General features: G+C 41.3%; 2 protein-coding genes across 6 annotated transcripts in view; both read right to left on the bottom strand.

Moving 5' to 3' along the window:
- Positions 1-2,340: 2,340 nt before the first annotated feature.
- Positions 2,341-15,273, bottom strand: lmx1a (LIM homeobox transcription factor 1, alpha). 2 transcript variants are annotated; one of them, XM_030432489.1, is made up of 9 exons: positions 15,010-15,273; positions 14,881-14,928; positions 14,304-14,484; positions 7,030-7,250; positions 6,035-6,222; positions 5,173-5,250; positions 4,703-4,790; positions 4,118-4,300; positions 2,341-2,902 (listed from the first exon to the last, which is right to left on the bottom strand). In XM_030432489.1, exons 2-9 carry the CDS (start codon positions 14,906-14,908, stop codon positions 2,760-2,762), a joined length of 1,110 nt encoding a protein of 369 aa, XP_030288349.1. In that variant the 5' UTR covers positions 14,909-14,928; positions 15,010-15,273; the 3' UTR covers positions 2,341-2,759. The 2 variants fall into 2 exon arrangements, with proteins under 2 accessions (XP_030288349.1, XP_030288350.1); XM_030432490.1 differs by lacking the exon at positions 14,881-14,928.
- A 2,372-nt stretch (positions 15,274-17,645) lies between these two features.
- Positions 17,646-24,482, bottom strand: part of rxrgb (retinoid X receptor, gamma b) — a 32,204-nt gene continuing 25,367 nt past the window's right edge. For 2 of the 4 annotated variants that reach the window (XM_030434279.1, XM_030434277.1), the window contains 7 exons: positions 22,966-23,151; positions 22,354-22,514; positions 20,962-21,091; positions 20,315-20,447; positions 19,335-19,426; positions 19,116-19,221; positions 17,646-17,955 (listed from right to left, as the gene is read on the bottom strand). In XM_030434279.1, the coding sequence (XP_030290139.1) occupies positions 17,808-17,955; positions 19,116-19,221; positions 19,335-19,426; positions 20,315-20,447; positions 20,962-21,091; positions 22,354-22,514; positions 22,966-23,151 (956 nt within the window). In that variant the 3' untranslated portion in view covers positions 17,646-17,807. The remainder of the gene's footprint in view (positions 17,956-19,115; positions 19,222-19,334; positions 19,427-20,314; positions 20,448-20,961; positions 21,092-22,353; positions 22,515-22,965; positions 23,152-24,482) is intronic. The other 2 variants (XM_030434280.1, XM_030434278.1) reach the window with 1 other exon arrangement.

Genomic DNA, 24,482 nt, shown 5'->3' with positions numbered 1-24,482 from the left:
CTCCACTGTAGGAACTTCCACTGTGGGGTCAATTGGGGGAAGTGACCTTGAAACATTTGAGATTGCCAAACTGCCACAAAGTGTCAGTTTAGCACATGGCAGTTTGGCAAATTTAGTGGCCAAAAAGAGGCGATCAATTATCAGTCTCAGCTCAATGTGTCACACTGGGCAGTGATCCCACACTGAGGGGCAATCCACGACCCCCACAGTTACTACAGTATATTGAATTTAATGGCTTGAACTGAGTCTCATGTGGTGTTGAAATGATGTTTATGACTTGTAATCATAGCTCAGTATATGCAAATATTCACCTACATCCCTGGAACAAATGGATACAAAGTTTTACACACAGGGAAAGAAATATATCCATGAATAACATTAGCAGAATAAACTAATAGGCACCAATATTTAAGAATATGTTGAGGAGTCACGGCCCAAAAGCAGCATTAGTTGCAGTTATTATTCTGGTTTTTAAACTATGTGTATATATATATGTATATATATATATATATATATATATATATATATATATATATATATATATATATATTTCTTATTTCCTGAAGTGATTTAAGTGGTTTGATCATTGATTTGTTTGTGATTGATCATTAATTGATTAACACTCCACTTTTTCAGATGGTATGGTGACCCGTGTTTTATTTGATGTATCTACCTTTTGTAGCTAGGGCCATAGGCTAGCGGGATTCTGATTTTGTTCATTATACAGATACTTTCCGATTTACATATTTGTTTCTTTTCATATTTAAAGAAGAGAACGACAGGTAGAATTTTTCCCCTGTCTGGCGCCCAACTTAAGGCTTAAGAATATCTGTTTTCAGCCCCTACGCTACAGAAATGGCGCCCAATGTTATATCATTTTATTTTATTTTTTCAGAACATTTTCAAAACATCAGAAATTTAAAAAGGTTTAGTTTTCGCACATTAATCAATACTGTCAAATGATTTGTAATATAATGGTGATGAACGCTGACTGGCCCAAACAGACTATAGGATCGCCACTATTTGTTTCAGGGAAGATTACCAATGGAGGTAGAAATCCATTGTCTGAATTACGCATAAAATGTGCGCTGTATGGCTGTATAGGCTCTTCCCCTCGACATCTGTGCAAATAGTATACCCCCAGACTTTAACCATGTGCTGCAAATGGCCAAAGGACTATCTTCAGCAAAGCGTGTGCATCTGTCTTGGCGCTGCAACAGCATGAAGCCAATTATAGCGGTTAAAAGACAGAGGGTTTTGGCCTGTGGTTGGCATAGAGTGTGCAATAAATAACCGAACTGTTGACAGGAAACTGTTTGGCTACCGTCAGAATAATAATGAGGTTATTGCTACCTGCTGTGACCGTATGATCACGGTTTGATTATTTTTCTCATCCCACCCACTGCTGCTGGCAGCCATGTACAGCGTGCCAACTGTGCGCAGGCTTGCGCACAAGAAGGGAAAAGGCCTCGCAGGTGAGCACCTTGGCTTCCTTCCTTGATATTTAAGTCTGGCTTCTTCTTTTCTCCCTTCATCTCCCTCTAAAGACACGAGGAAATGCATCATGATACTTTACAACAAAGAGTGTTGTTCCTCCTAACACATGAGGACGCACACATGCACATGCCAGCAGACACTTAGAGCAGATACAGACACAGATACAAAGAAAACACACACTCAGTATACTGTGCTGCACACTTCTTTAGCTCTGCTTGGCAGTGGCATACCATGGTGACAGACAGTTAGATTGTTCCTGACCATTGACTTGCGCTCTCTGCTCTGCAAGGTCTGATTTCATAGTGGGGAATATGAGATGGGTCCAGGAGAGGGTTCATGGCTGGGGCAAGGAGGCACTCCATACAGTGGGGCTTCATATCTCCGTGTCACCCTGGGCATTCTCCCCTGACACAGCTTTCAGCCCCTCTGTTGTCTGGAGCACCCCACCCTGGGGTTTCTCAACCTCCCTCCCCAGGATTGGTGCATTCCAGCTGGGCACAGAGCCTGGGTGGTCGCCCCCGCCCTACCCCCTCCCGTCCTCTGAGACTGGAGGAAGGAAAAGGCAGAAAAATGCAGCGAGGGCCTTTGACCGCGAGGAGCACAATGTGAGCGTTGATGATGGCGGCGTGGATGTGATGCTTACCTGCCACTGACCCATACAGCTGTCATAGCCCAGCGTTTTACAATCTGATGATCCACCCCACAGCCAGGGGAGGATGCCTCGCTGACCTGTCACCTAGATGGGACTGATAAGCACCGAGGATGGACTGACCCGGCTCTGACCCCCAGCATGAATACACCGTCTTCATCAAAAAAAAAACAGCCTCGGCTTTTCAGCGAATATTCACTGCATCATAACCATTATTTATTGATCATTGTTGATTCATTCAAGAGGAACAGCATACACACATTGTGAGAATAAATACAAATACACGTCCAAACAGCTATTTACATTAGTCGATGCAGATATAATCTCATAATCTAACATTCAAACATAGTGAGAGAGGTCCGACAGTGTCGTGCATACACAGGAGCCTGTGTTGTACAGTGGGATTGTAAAGCGTAAGAGGCAGTAGTGTAATGTTTATATGCAGGTGCACATGGAGTATTGCGTGGTATCACTGTGTACCTCGGCAGTGATTTTCTGCAACCACTTCTTCGACCAACTCGTGCACGCTACAGACAGAAGCATGGTGAGTCCAGAGAGCCATGCAGAGTGAGGGAGGCGCACCGCTTTTTCTCACTGAGTCCGACCTCCACCCTCAGGAAGTGAAGTAAGAGTCCTGCATGGAGTAGAGGCGGTCGATGGGGGTGAGCAGAGAGGAGTCACCCAGCGACAGGCAGTCTGCGTCAGCCACGTGACACAGAGGGTCTCTGTCCATGTCAACGAACACACCTTTGAAACCTGAAAAAGACAAAGAGATGCTGAATAGGCTGTGATTTGATTATTGTATAGTTTAAAGGGGCACTTCGACAATTTCACTTTTTGTATGTTTAAAAATATCCCTGGTGATGTCAGCAGGGTTATTTCGGATTTGTGTGTCTAGATGTACTCGAAAGTCAAATGTTTATATGTGTTTGTATTTTGTATGTGTGAACAGAGAACAAAGGCTTATACCTTAAATAAATCTGAGTCAATTACCCATTTAGAGCACAGAGAAAGTGACACAGTTCCCTTTTAAATTGAGAAAAAAAAAGACATAGAAAGTATTGAGACGTTTTGTTACTTTCACCAAGGAGGTACCACAACTCGCGTCCATTTGTTGCTTGATTTGTCAGCAGGATTACACAATAAATACTGAACAGATCTCCACAGAACTTGGATGGAGGATGGATCTTGTCCAAGAAGAGACAGATTACAGATTTTTCTGTGCAAGTGCAAGTCAAGATTGTTTTTTGACATTTTGTGACATCTTAGGGAATAATGCATGGACTATGCTGAAAAAAAAATTGCTGTATTAGGTCATTGTCACTACAATTTGATGCTGATGCTGATAAAAACACAGATTTAGCAGAATTAAATGTGTTTTCAAAGAGGGTAGTCTTTATTTAAACTGCTGCTGTATGGTAACAAATGGGATATTGGATTAGGCTTTATTGAATTAAAGTGCCATTCTAGTTTGTTTGTTAGATTACATTATATTGTAAGATGAAAATGTTATTTTCAATTATTTTGTCCACCAACAAAACGTGCACTTACGTCTAAAATGACTTTGGACAGAGAAAATTGTGTGGGAGTTTACTGCAAAGGAAGTCATGAGGATGTTGTGTGGATGCAAGTACAATGTAAGGAAGTTTGCTGATGTCTTCTTGATGAATATCAGCTACAATTCAAACACAAATAATTGTTTTTTGACATTTAGTCCTATAAATTGGTCTTGTGCTAAAAGAGAGCAGCACAAGAACAACAAGAGAGACTGCTATGGTGCTGAGACTGGGATTCAACTTCAGAAAATCAAATCAAACTACTATTGTGCATTTAAAAAGAATAAACTATTGCCAAAAATCCTCATATGTCATTTTAAAAACCTTTTTCCTTAGTTTTGCTGATCAAATTAATCTCATTGTAGAGCTTAACATGTATTACTCCATCATGGTTCTACAGCACTGAGGTCTTTACCATAGGGGTGCATGTGATCCCCTGGCATCTGAGGTGGGGTCAGGCCCTGTCTGAAGGGGTCCATGTCGTAGTCCTGCTGCTCCAGTGTGGTGAGTCCCATCTGCTGCTGCTGCTGCTGCTGAATGTGGGTGTAGGAAGACGCCAGGCGCTCCATCTCAGAGGTTAAACCACCACGTGAGGGCACTGTGGAGCAGAGGAGACACATGAGGGACCGTGTTACAGTAATGTCTTTTAATGAGCCTCAGTGCAGTGTGCTACCTTCATGCTGCTATAGTTATGTCACCTCTTTGGGGCAAAAGTGTCAAGATGTCTGTCAAAAACCTTTTAAAGAGACATTCATCTGCCCTTTTTTTTTTTTTTTTACAATTGATTACTTAATTCTGTCTGCAGAAGTTACTTGAACACTCCCTGTACTTCTACAAAATGTTGCAAAATATCTTGCAACACATGGCATTTTCTTTCTTTAGAAATTAGCTTCTTTCTCACCATTAAGAAGGAAGAGTTACATCTGACTTTATCTGCAGGTTATCGTGTCATATAGGAGGAATAAAGCATTTACTAAATCATTTTCTAACAGTACGATACCTGTGTGATTCGACGGGTGATCACACTGCTCCTGAGTCTGCTGCTGCTGCTCCTGCTGCTGCTGCTGCCTCCGGGCCAGTTTCTTCATCTAAAGACATAAGGAGCCGGCAGACACAAAGCTCACATACAGGCCGAGTGTAAAACATTTTTTTCTCACTCCACACCCCCTCTACCACCCAGGCGTATACGAGCGTGTTCACTCGATTGCAAAGTATTAACAGTGAGGCAGAGGACATCTTTCAGTGGAGGAGGGAAGCCGCACATGAGCCCACTTTGTGAGGAAATATGGGGTTTTAATCTACAGTGATCTCGCAGCGAGATGTCATCAGTTTCCTGTATGAAGAGATAACCAGGCTGATTTCCACTCTGGCATACAAATACGGTGCAGAAAGAGTCCTTTTATTAGTAGCGCATATGACCGTGCGTGTGGGTGTGTGTTTGTGTGCGTATGTGTGTGTTCTTTGTCGTACTTTGGCTCTTTGGTTCTGGAACCAGACCTGCACAACCCGGACGCTCAGACCGGTCTCTGCTGCCAAGGTCTCCCTTACCTTGGATCAGGATTCAGGGAGGGGGGAGAAGTAGGGGGGGGGGGGTAAAAAATAGGGGAAAAGAAACAGAGAGGAGGTCAGTTCAAGGTCAGAAAAAATCTGTATCACCCCACCGATCCACCTTAAAACAAGGAGGAAAGGATCAAACATTTATGAATCACAGTACTTTTCTAAATGTTTGTACATTTGGATTTTTTTTAAATAAGTTGTTTGGCCTAAATCCTGCCAAACTCTATTTTTTTCACTGAGGAGTTATTTCATTGTCCTTTCTGAAAATCCAGATAACAAAGCTTGATACAAGGGTTTTCTGTCCACATTCTAAGGCAGAAAGGTTTTTACTTCACTCCGGTTTCAGTAAAATTGGTGGATCTGACAGAAAACAACTAATCATGGCAAATAAAAAAACTACACCTCCTATAAAAATGTAAATTTCTAATGCTGGCTTATATCAGGGGTCCTTAAAGTGAAGTCTGAGACCCCTGGAGATCCTTGAGGGGTTCAATTTTATTTTATTTTCAGTTTAATTCAGTTCATAAAAATAACACCATCACAAAATGTCTACTACAACTATTTTGGTCACCTTCTTTGATAAATCTTTGAAGAGCAGAAATCTTATCGGATGAAATCTCATGAAATAGGTTTCTGTGATCTAATTTGTGCCTTTTTGGAGTTCTTTGATATGAAAAAGTTTAAGAACCATCTGTATGGCCGAACATACATTATGCAACAAATATGTCACCTACATGAGAAGCCAAGTTCGGGGCGAACACAAAATGAACACTACCTTGCGGCAAGGCTTTGACGACACCTCAAAAGAGGCTTTAAAGGTGCGTCTTTGTTGAGTGGTCAGAATCGTGCGTGGCCTTTTGGGCCGCTTGCTCTCAGGGTCCTCCGATCTGACTCGCCTGCCCGACACCCTCCCATGTTCCTCCTCCTCCTCCTCCTCCTCTTCTTCCTCATCATCACTTTTACCTAAAAGATTGAAGAGTAGATGGTTAATTACTTACAAAGCATTCACATAAAGAAGATACAAATGTGGAGAGACGGATAAAAGTAAAGTTGATGCCATCAATATGAGAGGTTCAATGCATAATTTTTCGTATGTTGTTTTGTAAAAAAGAGTCATAGTTTATTCTGTCGCTTTAACCATTTTCCCTCATCTATATTTCAGCTTGTGGTTTCCTGCAATTCCCAGAATGCTTTGAAACAACAAGAAGTGATAGAATGGACCACTTAAATATTTGAATAGGTAGATGGGAAAATAGAAGCCAGTTGTAGTTTTTGTCATAGTGATAAACATTAAAACAAAAGCAGGCGTTTGATCAATGCCTGCTGCCACAACAAACGATCACATTGTCTTTTTTGTTGCTAAGTTGCAGGAACGTTACCCAGTACCACTGGGTTGTTTAGATCCAGTTTTAGGGTTATCTTTACATATTACTTTTGGGCAATTTATCCAAACTAAAGTGTTTTACCCAGTATTAGACACAACATTGTCCCAGTTTCATCTTGAACTGTCACAAATCTAGCGTTATTTGTGCTAAACAGCATGAGTATGACAAAACTGCAAAGAGTACACAAATTATTAACAGCTAGTAAGAAATAATGTTATGTACATTTAAAAAGAGCTTGAGTGGATTAATCGGCTTTGCAACTGAGTTATTTTTTTAAAGGGCAAATATAATTTGAAACAGACAGAACAACCCAAAGGTGATGCGAAAAAGAAACCCAGTATTGCACTGGTATTGGGTTGTACACACTGTCCACTACAGCCTGTACCTGTGTCGGAGGAGGTTGGGCTGGCCAGACACTGGTGGTAGTCCTCTCTGGCACACAGTAGCTGTCCCTCCCTGAGGACGCAGCGGTCTCCGGTCTGCAGGCGGCAGGAACAAACGCTGCAGGTGAAGCAGCGCAGGTGGAACACAGCGGCCCCTGCATGCATCACCAGCTCTGCAGGAGAGATGGCCTCCGCACAGCCCCCACAACGCACCGCAAACAGACTGCGGAGATGGACGGGAGGGTGGGGGAGTAGCGAAGGAGGAAAATAGAGAGAAATCGTGGGAGAGCTCAGTAAATAAAAGAGAGAAATGCTTTTGTTTGAGCTGGAGAATCAGCCAGGACACTTGAGGAGCCCTCACACCTCAGTAAGACGGGACTCCATGAGAAAAAAAAAAAGGCTTGGTTGACTCGGGGAATGTTGCTGAGTCGAGCTGCCACTCAAAACAACTGCCAACCTGACTTCTCCCCTCTACCCCACCTCCTCCCTGCCCCGAACACTCAGACACATACCCTCAGCGTGGCGGGTGTGCATCTTAGCGCCTGGCAACCAGGACTGGTGGGCTTAGCCTCAGAGACTGTTGCCTTGGCTCCGGCTGCCGTGTCCGAGGCTGTGCTCCTGGGGAGGCAGGAGAAAAGCTCACGGCAGGCCATGGCTCCAGGCAGAGGGGGGGAATCAGATGTCCCGGTGGGAGAGGCTGAGCCGCCGGTCCCATGAATTATCCGCGGAATTATCCCTAAGTCTGCTTAACCAGAACGGGACAAAGACAGAGCCAGCCCCCAAGCAGCAGGACCATTGTCCGCTGGCTGACACCGCGGCATTTTGGGTCTGTCACGCAGGATGATGCGTCATCATTCTGGAGCTGGTGTTTGTCTCCAGACCTGACTGGGTCACCAGACCAGTCAGCCCAGAGGCATGAGAAAGTGACAGCTTTTTTTTTTTTCTTTTTTTTTTTACACATAAATGTACTCTGTGAGACCAACAAGGAGATAAGCCTACCAATATCTCTGACTCTGAGTCAAGATTTAAATTTCATTTTCATTACACGTAGCCATCAGAAAAAAATCTAAGAGCATGAGAGGTTTGTGTAAAATAAAAAGATATCAATTCAATGATGTTTTTTCTAATACTGATCAACACAAGGATCATGGACAAGTGGAACATATTACTTTTCAGATAGATTGGTCATCTATGTGAGCAGCTGCAGATATGATTTCATTAGACAAACTCAGTGGTGTAGTTCCACCCCAAATAAAGCAAAGCTATTCTATTAAAATATTATTTGAGTTAAAGTCTCAAAGTGTCTGATATTTAATGAGAATCAAGAATACAACCAAAATTTAATTACACAGATATTTACATGTATATACTGTATACTAGGGATCAGGTGATTGTCCACGCAGATATTCAGCATTTTTCTGATTATTTGAATCAGTTGGTTTTTGTAGTTTTTTCATCCAACTGCTGATAAAACAGAAATATTTTAAAATTGGCTTTGACTCAGCTGAACTAAAGTTATTTGATAAATATAGTGAGAGAAAAGTACTATAATTGTCTCCAAATTGTAGTGGAGTGGAAATGTAAAGTATCAGGAAATGGAAATCCTCAAGTGAAGAAGTAGTACCTCAAAAAAGTACTTGAGTAAATTTACTTAGTTACATTCCATCACTGGAAAAAACTTATATAGTTATAAGTTATAAACTTGTATAGAGGTGCTGTGCTAAAAGCTCTTTTATTTTTGAATTTGAACAAGACAAATAAATAACAAAGAAATTAATTTATCTTGTGACAAAAGCAATTTTATCATAAATTGTGGTTTCAGTTGTGGGTCCTTTTTGCTACATATTACATTGTACGCTTCATGCCTTTCAGTCCTGCATGTTTGGCATGGTGATTTACATCCACCTACGTTACGAGTGTTTTTTGATAAATTACTATCACGGATGTGAGTGGCCAGCAATAACCTGTATTGGAGTTTAGTGAGTGTAATTCTATCATTGAGCATTTGCTGTTATTGCAAATTTCTTCCCCAGTCTGTTTTTGTTCCGTACATGTGCAGCCGTGATGGGACAGCAGTGCGATAAAGGTGTGTATTCAATTTGACGATATGTGTATATTGCTCTCTGGTAAAAAAAAAATAATGAACATATCAGCATTAGTGGTTTCAGTAAAACACGCCTAAACAAAGATTTCACGTTAGCTTTCAGTAACAAAACAAAACAAATACTGCTCTTGACTTCCTTTTAAATGCAAAAATGAATGTCAATATTTACGAACAACAAACAAAAGCTGAGACTAAACAGAGAGCAAACACCCAGGTTGAGACATCCCTGTCAAAAGGTCTGGAGATGTTACATCCTGAAGCCAAACATTGCTGGGACCCCTCGCTGTTGCTGTGGGGTCGCTGGGGAAACGGTAAAGCCCCATTCCCAGCGGCTCAGGAGGGTCAGTCGGGCCACTGGACCCATCTGAGTCGTCTGCCTCACGGCCTCAGTGGTATGCGCTTTAATATGGCCAACATACCGTCTGTGGTATGCGGATTCCTGTGGCAACGCACGATGCATCAACCAAACATCATCAAAGGAAGTGTGGCGGAGGAAATACCCGGAATGTTGCGGCGAAGCACTTGATTTAATGTCTCAGTGTGATGCTAATGCTAGATGTCAGTGAAGAAGGAACTACTGGCATTAATGTCGTGAGATCATTCGGGTTTTCGAGAACCGCTTTTCCATTACACGCCCCGTCCAGTTCGTCTTATTACGCCCAGTATTCTTAAGCGTTGTTAATGCAAAGGTAAGAGTGGCTCCAATACTTATGGAGCAGCTCAAGGTGTTTAATATTTCAGAGTTTCCGTTGATTGGCCCAGAGGCCCTGCCAGAGCGGGAACACTCAGTCACGCTGGATTTAGACATGGCAATTAGTGACAAGATCATTACGGAGTAATAAGTCAGCAAAATCCTGCTCTCGTCCAATCTGACATGGACAGGGTCAGGCACTCTCAAGGTAGAGAGATGCACTGTATAATAAGATGAGTGTTTAGCAGAAATGCACACACACACACAACACAAACACATCTACTCCGGAGCGAAAGCCCTCCCCTCTCATTGTTCTCGACCTGACTTCAGCGCTGACCTTTGGTGCTCAGGCAAACAGACTGCTGGTCTGGTGGACATGCAGAGAGACAGATCCTGTTTCTGGATCAGGTTAACTTGGATCCTTCTCCGAACACACACGCCAGCAGAGAGCGCGTATCAGATACAGATCTGCGGGTCAAGTGCACCGACAGTCACACCGCTGATCTGACGACCAATCTGATGTCCAGTCCACCCTGTCCACTGAACCGTTTAGCCAATCTAAATCTACTGACAGTCCAACCAACCTAAACATCAGCTTGTCAGACAGGAATTTGCATTCTGCTTCATTAAATTACAGCACGGTGTGTCGTTCGCATTGTGTGAGCCCACCGACTGCTGTGAGTCAGGCAAAACAAAACCATGTGACTTATACGGACACTGCAGTTGTGTCTGGAATATTTATTATCATTATCTCAGACACTATTTTAATGTGTTGCTTTTGTACAAATAAACCTCGGTAAAACCTCAACATCAGTAAGTGCCCTTTTAAGAAATATTAAAACATGTAAGAAATATTGAAAGACAAATGTTTTAAGGATAGGGGAAGGGTCATCCACATCATCACAATCAACAAGTCTTCAATGAGTTACCAGATTCAGAAAATCTCCAGCGGCCATCTCTGGAAATTTAAACCAATCCCATCAATATTGCCAGAGGCTTCAGTGAGTTTTTTTTTAATAAATGTTGCTGAAGACATAAACAGTGAGCTCACTTGGTCTGCGGGCTAATCTGAGTTCACCATGATGTTTTGAGCTCATAGAAAATGAATTAAATCACAGAGTTCAAACAAACTCTGCCACAGAACATCGATGCTGTGAAAAGACATCGACAGTTCTCGATCTTCTGAATCACATTTTTGCTGCCAGAGTTTAAAGCAACAGAATGCGACTTCCCGGAGACAGATGGGGTCACAGCTCGGGTCGGACGACAACCCTCAGGCGTCAGTATTTGATGACCCCGGGGATGAGACCCACCAGTCAACTACCTTTCTCCGTGAAGGCTTTGATGGCTTTAAATTCCTTTAGTTACACTTCTGATTGATATATTTAGGGTCAAACTGTTGATCAAACAGAAAATAAAAAAAAAGGATATATAGTTACCATTAATGGTAACATATAAATCCATATCTGAAATAAATAAATAACTTGAAAAGATCAAAATGTGTTAACAGGGTAACTCAAGGTGCCAGAGTGAATACCTTCAATACATCTTTTTATTTTTGTCAGTTTGTGATATCATTCAGGTGCCAGACTGTTAACGCTGAATGCAAGTTTTTTTTTCCATCTGTTGAGTTTGCTTTAATGTTTGCTGGTGTTGATCCTTTTTATTTGTTTTTTGTGGAGCGACCAAACCAGAGTTTTTTCTGATAACTTGCTTCCTGTCACGTCCTGTCTGTTTTGTTATAAATCCTCCTCATATTCTGACAAAAAAAAAAGCCATACATTGATATCGATATGCTAAATAATTCACCAACATGATGCCAGTTATGTATGATATCCTCTCAGACCCAGTAATAAGAGAAGATAAGTGACATCATATAAACTGCTTCCATGAACAGGCCCTGCATGGTGGTCCGGCCGGCGCTGAGTGGCCACACAGGCGAGGGGTAAAAACCACAGTGGGACTCAGACAGAAGATACAGCGTGTGGTAAGAGACAAATGTTGTCACAGTATGGAATAATCGTCACTTACGAGCTGGCTTCACACTAGCCCTGGATCAAAAGAAGGGAGGGAGCGGATCACAGTTTGCACTGCGAGAGAAACACTGGCACAGCTTTAAAAGCCCTCATTTTGGGGAGAAAAAAAAGTGGTGCTCATGTGTTAGTGGGTGCCACAACCCCGGACAGAACGAGCGGGGAGGTGGAGACCCCGGGGGCAGAGCTCTGGCATCAGGCCTCCTGCTAATTGGTCAGGTCAGATATCTCACGGTCGGCTGGGCGTCGTCCCAACGCTCGACGCTGGGGCTGCTGTGAGCGGAGCTTTCCAGATGCCAAGGCACATAACGCCAGGGCTCATGGAGCGCACTGTCCCCCAAAATAAGTTCACAGCAGCCTCACCGTCTCTCTTATAGGGATGCACCAGACCTTCTGACATATGGCTCTGCTCTCCTAATTACATCTCGGTCCCGCTCTCCTCTCTGTGCCGCGGCCAAGAGAGATGATCGCCTCTGATCACGCTAAGGACTCTGAATTGGTTTTATGAGAATCCACTCTGATTTCATTTATCTATTTGACAACATATAAAAAAAACTGGCATGTCTTGTAACATCACTTCAGTCAATTCTGGCTGTCTGGAAGCCCGATGGCGATGAGAATTTTGGACCGACGAGTGTTCTTGTTCTGCCCGCCTGCTTGGCAGAACGGCCGTCACTAAATTGTTCAGCAATAATGTGAGCTGCTGCCTGTTTTCCTTTTGGCTCTTGTTTAGGTGAGAGCATGTTTTGGAGGAAGAACGAGGGGGATGAGGCAGTGGCCGTGGGCGGGTAGGAGGGAGTCGGGCGATGGGCGATGATGGTGGAAGTTTTGGGGAGGGGTGGGGGGGTGGAGGGGTCCACTCTATCGACGAGACCATATGTTGTCCCCAGCTTGCAGTTGCCACGCCAATGGGCCTCAAAATTTTAACACATTTTGACAATGTGTCAGTTGAGCTCTACCCCTGGTTGTGTGCTGTACGTGTGTGTGAAGGTGTGACTGTGTTGCTTTGTGTGTGTGTGTGTGTGTGTGTGTGTGTGCATGTGTGCATGTGTGCATGTGTGTGGATGTACACTATGCAATAGTGTTCTCACATTCCAGCTCCCTCGCCACCCCTTCCTCCTACAGTCACCTTGTTCTCTTAGTGCGCCATGCCAAGTTCCCTGGACTTCAACTTCAACTATACACACATGTACACAACTACACACACACACACACACACTCACACACACACGACACAATGCTTTTGCCATAAGCTACAAAATGCGATCAATATGCAAAAAAGTACGAAGAAAAATTTTTAAGTTATAAAGAAAAATTACTTGTTTCTCCGCTGTCTCTCTCCCTCTCACACGCACACACACACACACACACACACACACACACACACACACACACACACACACACACACATTCTTAGTCAAGGTCAGATCTGGACAAGGGTTCTGTTGTAAAAAAAAAAACTGGCTTAATAACACACAATATTTTTTGGATCCTGGGCCAAAAAATAGGATAAAATGTATCAGATATGATAGAATAAAATAAACAGCCCATAATATACAAGATTAAAAGTACATTAGCAAAAAAAATTATTAAATATTTGTCATATATATGCACCAGAAATGTTGGAAGACTATTTGAGACATGTATGCATGTGCCAAAGATGAAACTGAATAAGAAAAACGGAATCATCAGGCTACTTCAAAATATTTGTGTGCTCAAACAAGAAATTGGGTCCAACTAAAAAGTGATATTGTTTCATATTATACGCAGTTTGACATAAGTTGTCGCCACAAAGTATATTAAAAATGTTTAATACATATAAGTTAGTCTTTACCAAGCATTAAGTCATTGAATTCCAGTTTCTTCATGAAGGACTTTACAGCAGGGAGAAAAACTGACCCAATAGCATGACATTATCCAATTAAAACAGTTTTGCACTTTGCCTTTATTTTACTTAAATCAAATTCTAATTCTCAATGCAAAACCAATTATATTAAAATGTGAAGTGAGAATCTAGACTTCTAGATTAAAAGGGGGATTTTCTTCTTCTTTGACTTTCAAAATCAGAATTTCAATATTCAAAATGTTAATGAAAACTCAGAAATATCTATTTTTCCCACAAGCTGTTCTAGAGGAAAACAAGGTCCCCATCTCTGTTAGAGTCTATAAAGGTGGCAGGGTCCGCCACATATTAATAAAGTAAGAGTGTTTATAATAGTATGAATTTTTTTTTGTCATTTAAGGCCAGTTTGTCTGTTCAGTTTGTTTGCTCAGATTGTTCAGGCATTAATAAATCAGTCAAGGAAGATCTTTCTCCTCTGATTAAAAGTCTTCCCAAAACTACAAGATGCACCTTTAAACGTGACATGTCAGTGCTTGAGTGCTTTAAGATTTCAGCTGTGTGAGAAGACAAACGGTAATGAAGAGTCTGGAGGGGTGAACACTCACTCGGCGTAGTCCCGCTTGCAGTAAAGTTTGCGGTCCCGCAGAAAGCAGGAGCTCTTGAGCGCGTCCCCGCACGCCGCGCACCGCACACACGCCTCATGCCAGAGGCCGTCTGTGACTCTGAGCAGGAATCTGTCTCTGATCAGCCGGTGGCATCCGGCGCACACTGCCCTCTGATCCATATCTGCAATGATGGGGAAATCCTTTAATTAGGACACTTTTCCAATCAGCAGGACGCAGCTGAGAACATCAAGCTGATGATGTGGCCGAGCGAAGTTTGATAGAGGGGCCGCTCCAATGCGACCTTACCTCGTTATAATGACGGAGGTAAGTCTTTAGAATCACGTTTGTTTATTAAAAAGTGGATATTACAGCTATATTGGGACGTCAATTGTTTTTAATTGTTTTGATCTTTGTTTAAATTGACCAAAACCATGTGCCAAAAATATCGCGAGAATCCCAAAAAGTATATTAGATATAAAAGATTGACATTCTAAAAAAAAAAAAAAAAAAAAAAAAAAAAAAATCTAAACCTTTAAGCTTTAAATAAAAGAATAATCTATGAATTATTTTTACTCACTGGAGCACAAAGCCGGTCGATCAACCATTGCGATCCTCTGAGGAAACACTGTGAAATATATGTCAATCAAAAGCCGTGGAGGGGTAAAATGTATCACATAACATTGTAAAGTTCAGTAAAGCCTCATACCTTTTACAGAAGAAGCGACCTTCCGGGCGGTAGAAAAGTACTTCTGCTCCTCAGGTTTTCCTCCTCGGTCGCTCTCAGAGCATCTCCGGAGATGAATCCTGCTGCAACTTGCTGCTCGGAGCGGAAAGTTTCCTCCTCGGAGTTCCCGACGACCTCTCTCAGTCCACTGTTATTGACTGTTTAGGCTATCTATCAATTATCCTATTAGGAGTGAACGGGAAGGAGAGAGAGAGAGAGAGAGAGAGAGAGAGAGAGAGAGAGAGAGAGAGACTTCCTCCATGTGCAGGTGCTGGTTACCTCTCCCCCCTCTTTCTCCTCCCTCCTTCTCTCTCTCTCTGTCTGTCCATGTCTCTCACATGAAAGGTTTTTTTCCCCTTAGAAACCAGTCAAGAGCAGGTTAAAGGTCATACTACACAGACAGACAGACAGACAGACAGATAGATAGATAGATAGATAGATAGATAGATAGATAGATAGATAGATAGATAGATCCAAACTTCCCAACATGCATTGTTGAAACTTGACGTGTGTCTATGATACATTTCTATATCAGTCAAGTGTTTTTAACCATGATAAATGTTATAATTGAGTTCCGTCTTGATCCAATAACATTTTTTAGATAAGTGTTGGCAGAAAATCTAGTTTTTAATTCTTGACTAGTTGAATAAAAACACTGTTAGAAAACTGAAGAACTGTGTTAGCTCTTTGGAGGATAGTATTATCTAAATTAAGATGTTTCATGTGGTGTGTGTGGTATTTAACTGCGAAAAGTTTTTTTGTGCAACATATACTGCCAAAAAGACATAATTTCTGTGAAGTAATGGTTTTGAGTAAAGCCAACGAATGTAAACTAGATATGTCTGCTACATTTAATCATGTGTCTGAGTTTGTACAACTGGACCTGTTTAGTTTCACCGTGTAGAAAATCTGAAGTGGTTAAAGGCAATAGGTTTCCACGCAGTTTTCTAGTGAAGTCAACTCATTTGGGTTAAAGTTGCACATTAAAGTTTTTTGGTTTTTTTTAACTTTCTTTTTAAGTTTGCCTGAAAGTGAAAATTCTGCCATTAGCTACTCACCTCCGTGCTGATGAAAAGTTAGACGGACATTTTACGGAAGACATTTCTGGAGCTACACAGCAGAACATTGTTAAAGCATTCTCCTAAACAGCTGAAGTAGATGGGGACTTGTTTCAAAACTCAAAAACACAAGAGAGAGAGAAAAAAAAAAAAGAGCATCTACCGCAAAGAATGAAGATTTGTCTAAATCAAATCTTTTCAAATCAATTTGGCTTCCAGTGACCTGGACCAGCAATGTGGAGCCATTCTATTTATCTTGTTTCAGTTTTTGCTTTTTTCAAACAGGTCTCCATCTACTGAAGTTGTTTAAGAGAATGTTGCAACGCCGTTTTTTTCTGTGAAGCTCCAGAAATGTTTTGAGTACAAAACTTCACCCGACCTTCCATTCATTTTTGGGTGAATTTATCCTTTAATATTTGAGTTTTGCTTTCTTTTTTTTCTTTTTTTTTTTAAATATCTGTAAAATCATGCATCATTACCTCACATTTTTTTCAACAATTTTTCTATAGCTAATATATCTTATGGGTATTTCTTTGCATTGTATTGCATGCACATGTTATCATCAGCCAACATATAGAGTACATGTGTTCGATACTGATTGAATATATGCCATAATTTGTTGTGAGGAGTTACTGGCACCATGAAGAGGAGGATACAGGAATCTGCACAGACACATGGATGTCAAACATCAGATGAAGCCGATCTGTGTTTTCCTGTTTACACTCAGAAGACGCCATCTGGTGGCCAAGAGCTGGAAATGTAAAGAAAGGGCAACAGTTCCTTCATCCAGGGGAGGCCTGAGGCCTGAAGTTATTATTTTTCTCTTTACTCAACAAAGGGAATATTAATCGGCTGGTTTTGCCTATGAAACAGTAAAGTGAAATTGAAGCAGATCAGTCAAATGTGAAGAAAAAATTAGCTGGTGCTACACATTCTTAAACGGTGAGATTCTATTAAAATAATATAGTTTGTTAATAATATAGTTATTAGTCTTTTTACATTTGTGAGTTCATAATGTATCAAACATTTTCTCCACAACTGATTAAGCTATAAGACATTCTGGCCTAAAAGAGTTAAACCCTTAAATTCTATTCCCTCTTGTTTAAGAGTCATACAGCCTGATAAAATTCTTGTTTCATCTTATCAGAAATCAAAAAAAAAAAAAAAAAAAAACAATCATCAGGATTTTAAAGGCATCAAAATATCTAAATTAAACAACATTTGTATTTGTTTCTGAATCCCCGGCTCTAACTAGGATGCAGTTTTAGAACATGTTAGAATGAATCAACACAAACAAGACGTTTCAGATAAATTTTTAAATAACTTTATTCTGTAAGAATTCTCAAATGTTTTGTTTTTTTTAAGAAATGCTAGGATGGTTTCTGTTTTTATACAATTCCTCTTTGAATAAAATATGATTCTTCTTTTTCAAATTGCATTGGGTTGCTTTTAAAACGGACACCTGAAATTATCTATTTACAAAAGTAATCTGTTAGCAATTCTATTAAAATTCATTTTTGACAGTTTTACTCCACCCTTCTGTCCTGTGACGCCACCCCCCCACAACCTCAAAATACTTTTTTTATTCACTTTTAATTACAATGCTTTGCTAGGTACAAAATATGCTGTTTTACAATTTGAATCAAGTCTTTTTTTTTTTTAATCCGTGTTCATATCACTGACAATGTGGGAGTATATACAGGGGGAAGGGGGGGACTGGTGTCATGTGATCTGATGCGGAGCCTCCAGCATCTCCATCAGGAAGGTGTCGATAGGCGTGTCCCCGATCAGCTTGAAGAAGAACAGATGCTCCAGACACTTGAGGCCGATGGAGCGCAGGGCGGGCAGGCGGAGCAGCAGCTTGGCAAACCTGCAGACACGAAAGTGCAACCACGCAAAAACATGTAAAATGTGATGCGCTACTCATTATTTCATTATCAATCAGTGTATTTATGGAGACCTGGTGCCACCACAGCTTTAACATCATGCATACATTTGAGTGCATGTGCAGTAATCCTTCTGTAATCAGTATTACTACTTTTTACTTATATTTAATAGTTATTTACTGATGCTCTGCTTTCATGTCTCAGAAAAAATCTGAACCCAAGAATATGACTTTTTATGCGGCATTTCTAAGTTACAATAATTCTACCAGTAGGGTGATGTCTGGCATATTATGTAGGATTTCTCCTAAGAAAATATATAAAGACTCATACAAAAGCAATCTGGTGTTTGCATGTGCAGAGACTTGGATTGATTTTTTAGTATATTATATATATTATTATATATATTTGGGACAAGCTTTGAGCAGTGGTGTATAGCTCCCACCCAATAACAGGTTGGGAATTTATAAACATATCGACAAGGTTTCAACTTCATGTCCGTCTCTCCTCTGCTCTCAGATCTGTTATGGATGTATAAAGAGCAACAGGTCTGTTTGACTGAGGGTGGGTCTGAATTACACACACACAGAGCAGAGAGGCAACAAGGGCACAGGCTGAAGCCTGCACAGAAGTTATATTCACAGAAACAAACACCATGAAACAATCAGAAATAACATTTGATTTGTTTATTTACTGATTTGTTTTTTTGCTGAAGCTGCTCCCTCTCTTCATTCATCTCTAGCTTGCTCAACCACTGCTGTTCTCTGTTTCTAACACTTTGATGGTGTGTTTACCAAAAGCAACCTACACATCATGCAAATTATGCTATTAATTGTTGTTGTTATTGTTGTTGTGCTGTCAATAAAAAATGTATGTGTCCACTGCTGAGGTAAACTGATAGTGACGGCTCTTATTTCACTTCACCTGTTTATCTTCTTTAGCTTCCAACAGTAACAAAAAAAAATCAATTGCAACCACTTTCTATAAGCGAGAACACCACCGGCCTGTATCCTTTTAAATCAGCGCTAAGTTACATAACAGCTGTGTAAGGTAATCAGCTCGCTGAATTGCTATGTGCAACCATAAAGCCGCAATTAAACAATAGTGTTCAATATTGATTGAGGCTGTAATGTAATGCATCCGCTACCTGCCAGGCTGGTCTGGGTATTTCTGTTTCGTGTACGACTCCAATGAGGCGTAAACTTTTTCCCTCAGGCCCTCAACCTCTGGTGGGTTTGAGAGACCTTTTGCATCTGAAACAAAACACATGCTCACAGTCAGGCTAAAGGTTACACCGATGAAACATTAAATCCACAGCATCTCACAACCACAGCGTCTTCACTGAGGAGAAGGAGACTGAACCAACCCGGGTTGAAGAGAACGATGGCTCGCAGGCAGCCGAGCTCCGTCTTGTCCATCTGCATGTCTTTCATTTTGGATACCAACTCTGTAAGAACTCTGCAGGAGATCACATGAATAACATTAGATTGTGTTTAACAATCAAAGCAAATAAACCAAAAAGCCAAAGTATATACTTTGCCCCGGTTTTTTTATCAGACATTTTGTAAGAGTCGGCTCAAGTGACACTGCAACATTGTAAATATGAATGTAACAGTGGCCTATAAAGGAATTTGGCAAAAGTTTTGACCCCTCAAACAACAAACAACAACATGAATGATTGCCAACTCAGGCCACTCAGGCAACCCAGGCTTCTCATTCAATATATCTTGGTTTGACTGATGTGGTGTTTTTTCAAGGCCGAATCACATTATCTATTATTGGTAATCATGGAAAATGTTAACAAATGTTTAGTACCAATAAATATTCACAGCTAAAAGTGAAAATCTTGTTATCAAATTTTAGAATAACCAGTGACTTGTACTTCACATGAGCGTTTCCATTTCCTGTTTTTCTTTAAACTTCCAGTCTTCTACATTTTGGAGGCAGATATCGTATTTTTCTACATTTAGTTGATCTGGAGCGAATCAGACAGAGTTGTGGGCGGGACATTAAGTTGCGGCTACGCACAGGGGCGGCTGCATCAGAGCTGAAGCAGCACATTGTGACATTAATTAATTTATTTGGCAATCAGCAAAAAAAACAAAAAAAAAAAAACAACTCAATCTGATGATCTGAAAAATGCTGAATATCAGATCTGATAATTGCCCTGTTTGAGAATCAATCTATTCCTACACTGTACATTTTTAAAATGGACATAAAAAAAAAATTATAAGTCTACTTTCCTTGGTAATTCGGAGGTAACTGATTTTTTAAAGTTGAGTCATTTTGTCAGATCTTACAGAATACAGTAGAATAACTATTGCCTTGTCTTTAAATGCTACCTACCTATCAAAGATGGAGCCCACTCCAGCACTGTGGGCGCTGCTTCTGTGGACGTGGAGGCCCGTCGCCAGCAGGATGCCATCTTTAACCGTGACAGAGCGATGCGAGAATGAAGCGATAAGGAGCTCGTTCCAGCCTGGATGCAGAAAAAACAAACAGCTGTGACCTCTCTATCCTTCCGTCCCTTCCTTGAAGCTCTTCTTGAGTTTGTGTAAATGATATATGACATCATTTGTGTGATTTGTTTCGTGTAGAATCTAGAAAGATTCTTCTGGGGTCTGGTCTGTGGCTTCCTATCATCCTCATTCAGGCCTGTGTCTGGAGTCTCTTACCAGAAGAGGTCAGTGCTGGTGCGGCGGCAAAACCGGCACTGTTGGGACTCGGCAAATAGTCCAGTTATATTTGGTTTCACTGCTCCATTAAACTAGATGGCAAAAATGTGTTGAGCAAATGTAAAAGACTTTAAATAGACTGCCTGCCTGGGGATGAATTACTGCCCTGAAGGAAATACTACACCACCATGAGGACAATGGGTTGTACAAAGGTCTGTTTACTGTGGCAAGGAAACGTGTGTGTGTGTGCGTTTGCGTGCGTGCGTGCATGTGTGTGTGCGTGCGTGAGTGTGTGCGTGCGTGCATGTGTGTGTGTACCTGCTCGTAGTAAGATGACCTGGTCATCGAGGGGGAGTTCAGAGAAGTGCGGGATCCTTTTGGCCCACTCCACCAAGGTGAAGAGCTGCTTGTCTGCTGCTTGGCAGATATTAGTGACAGGGTCGTTGGTCTGGAGTGGAACAAGGACACCAAACACAAGTTAATAATCGTGCCGAAAACTTCCGTCAGTGAGAGCTTAAAGGGGCAGTTCACCTAAAAATGGAAATCATTTGGTGTAAACAGCTATATCAGCCATAGAGATATGTGCCTTTTCTCAAAGATCATGGCACTAAGTTTGTGGCGCTCAAACAGTCGAACAGTAACATTTGAAAAACTTTCTGTCTTCCCAGAAATCATGTCTCACTGACCGGAGATGATCCACAGACCGTTTTGTGAGCAGTTTTACAGTATGTCGGATCTATTTTCTTTCTACAGAGACCGCATCCACCAACAGTATCATCGCGCAGGAGGAAACGTGCATCGACTCGTGGACAAAAGGCCTGTGCTCGTTTCAGGGTAGGACGTAAACATTACTTGGTGACTTGATGAGAGGCTAATATATTTAGCAAACTAAGCTGGTCGCACTCCCGACCGCACATACTAATACATGTCACTGCCACTCTTGCAAATGTCCAAACATACTTCAGCACACTTAATTCACATATACTCTGCCTTATCTCTATAATCATTCCCTCTGGAACACTCGCCATAATGTGTTAAATTGTCGGTATTTTCTGCACACCTCTGACCATTTTGTCTTCCTCGTTGTTGTTTCCTTGTTATTGTTTCTTTTTGCTATGGTTGTTTTTTGTTCTGTGTGCACTTGTTCATTTTGTAAACTATATCAACAATAAAGCCAATAGTGTGAAAATAGTTCCTACATGAAAACTGCTCCCAACAGAGTCTGTGGATTGTCTTGAGTAAGCAGGTCGTGATTTCTTGAAAGAGACATTAGTTTTCTGGGTGTCTTCTTCACTTCTCGGAACAAGTGTTAGTTTCGGATTAGGGAGGGTTTACACGCTTTTTCGAGTCAAACACTGCAATAAAAGAAATACTAGATTTAAGAGCTACTTTAGAGCTTCAGAGCTCCCCAAATCTGCTCAGTTTGTGTTTTCAAGCAACAAACACATTTTCATCTAGATCATCCTGGCTTTAATTTAACTTGGTCTGACCATGTTCCATCATTTAGCCTCTTAGCAGAGACTTTCTTCACTCAGCTGGGTGCGTATCTTCTGACCATTAGGCCAGCATGATAAAGCAGCACATTTTCAGCATACAGTGGTTCTCCCCCCACCCTATCTGTTATCTGCCACCTCAGCCTCATGATAAATAAAACAGTGACTGATAGTTTATGGGTTCGGCCAATTTACGCTGAGTCTCTGTGATTCTTACTGAGTTGCTGGGGCTGCCGTCACTGTACGTCTCTGTTTTGGGCTCCACGGCCAGCTCAGCATCCAGGATCTTGTCCACAGGCATTTCCTCGTTGAAGCTGCTGGTAGACTCCACCTCGCTCTCCCCACGCTCCTTCCCACGCTGCCTCTCTTCCTGCACCGCTGCGCGCGTGCGCACACACACACACACAACCACACACACACACACACACAAAAAAAAAATACACTTCAGGTCAAGAACCCCATACTAATTGTACTGGATTAGATACAACGACAACAAAAAAACAGTACCCCAAACCATAGAATATACTACCAAACAAAACAAAGAAAAGAAACAAAGACTCACAATAAAGATGCTGCAACTAGGCAAAGTTTTATCAAAATAAAAAAATGTACCCCAAAACTAAATACTTTCCCATTCTTAAAAACTCCTTTATTTACGACTGTATCATTACATTAAACAGAAACATCAGGATGTGATCACTGCATCGCATCGTGCAGAGATCTTGATCTAAAATACATTTTCTGCAGCCATGAACAATGCCTATCCCCGACAACATTCATATGTAATGATATGTTAAAGAATGTAAGCCCATAGCTTAAGCACACTCACACACACCTTCTCTCTTCATGCCCATGGCCAGGCACTTCTGGTAGCGACAGTATTGGCAGCGGTTTCGCTGGCGCTTGTCGATCAGGCACTCCTTGCTGTCTCGACACGTGTAGGTGAGATCTTTGCGGACGGTCCTCTTGAAGAAGCCTTTGCATCCCTCGCAGCTGTACACGCCGTAGTGCTTCCCTGTCGAAACAGAGTCCACAAGGTCAGTACTGCTTTGAGCCAGTAATGTCCCTCTATCTCTAAACTTCAACAATTAAGACCATAATTAAATAAGTAAGGGTGGGATGAAATTAGATTTTTAAAAATAGGTTAGGTAAAAGAGATAAGTGACAGGAAAATACATAAAATTCTCCCCAAGCCCTTGTCCTGTTCAGCCTTGACTTACAATAATGACCCATATATCGATTATTATTAATCCTTCTACAAACAGATTATTGTGTTGTTGTTGTTGTTGTCTTTGTTTTTGCAAGCATCTTATTTCCTTATTTCTCTTTGGGCTGCCTGCAGATATTTTGATACGTTTCGTTGGGATGCATACGGTGTTACGATGTGCTTCTTGAGCTCCTCCGTGTCGTGTTGCGTGTGTAAGAATAAAGAATATAAAAATAAATAAATTGCAACGTTTTTTTTTAAGTTGCCCCAAATGCAACAGGAGAAATAAAAAATGCAGTGGAGGCACAGCGGGTTTTAAATTTAGATCTGCGTGTGGCTTTCACTGGGCTTAAGATCATCAGGAAATTTGCAGCATACCTCGAGTCAGAACAAAAGAGGGTGACTCTTGTTCTGACTCTCGGTATGACCAGATGGCTTATGCTTTCCAAAAGAGTACTCAGATTACTTTTTTGTTGTATGCGTTAGTTTTGCAGTTCAGTTATGTTTTCAAATGAGCAGTCCGTTACTGTAACATTTTACTGTATTTCCCTATGACCTGTTTTACTGTTTTCATAGAGGCAGCAGTGCCTTCACCCGGGTACTCTGTCACATCGTTGGGCTGCACATGAGCCACCTGTCAGGCATCTTTGGTTTCTGTCTACTTTAAGCACTTCAAATAATTCTACTGACATCACTGCAGTTGAATTGGAAAAAGGATGACAACAAAAAAAGCAATGAGCCATGGAACCCTCTTTATTGATATTTACCTGTAATTAAACATGAATTAAAAAAAAAACTGCTACTGTCATTCTTGTTATTAGTCTGCAGAGTTACAGACGGGCTGTAGCAAATGCATTTTGATGAATCTAGGGTAGACCTAAAGGAAGCCACACAACCTCAGGACAATATAACCAACATCCGCAGGGTTTTTTTTTTAGTTTTGGTAACTCAAAAGTCACTTTTCTCAGTAATGGTGTGACGTAATGAGTTACTTTTACTGGCAGTTATCTTGTGTGAATGAGCAAAAGCTGACTGATAGAGCAGTGTATCCTGATGGATATTTAGGCATGAAGGATTTTCTCCAAATCATCTCCAGATCTCTTATTCTTGGTGATTTTTTATTTAGTCTTTAGTTTTTA

The sequence above is a fragment of the Sparus aurata genome, chromosome 11 (genome assembly GCF_900880675.1).
Source record: "Sparus aurata chromosome 11, fSpaAur1.1, whole genome shotgun sequence".
Classification (NCBI taxonomy): domain Eukaryota; kingdom Metazoa; phylum Chordata; class Actinopteri; order Spariformes; family Sparidae; genus Sparus; species Sparus aurata.
Note: the sequence above shows the minus strand (reverse complement) of the source record. Positions and strands in the feature narration are given on the sequence as shown.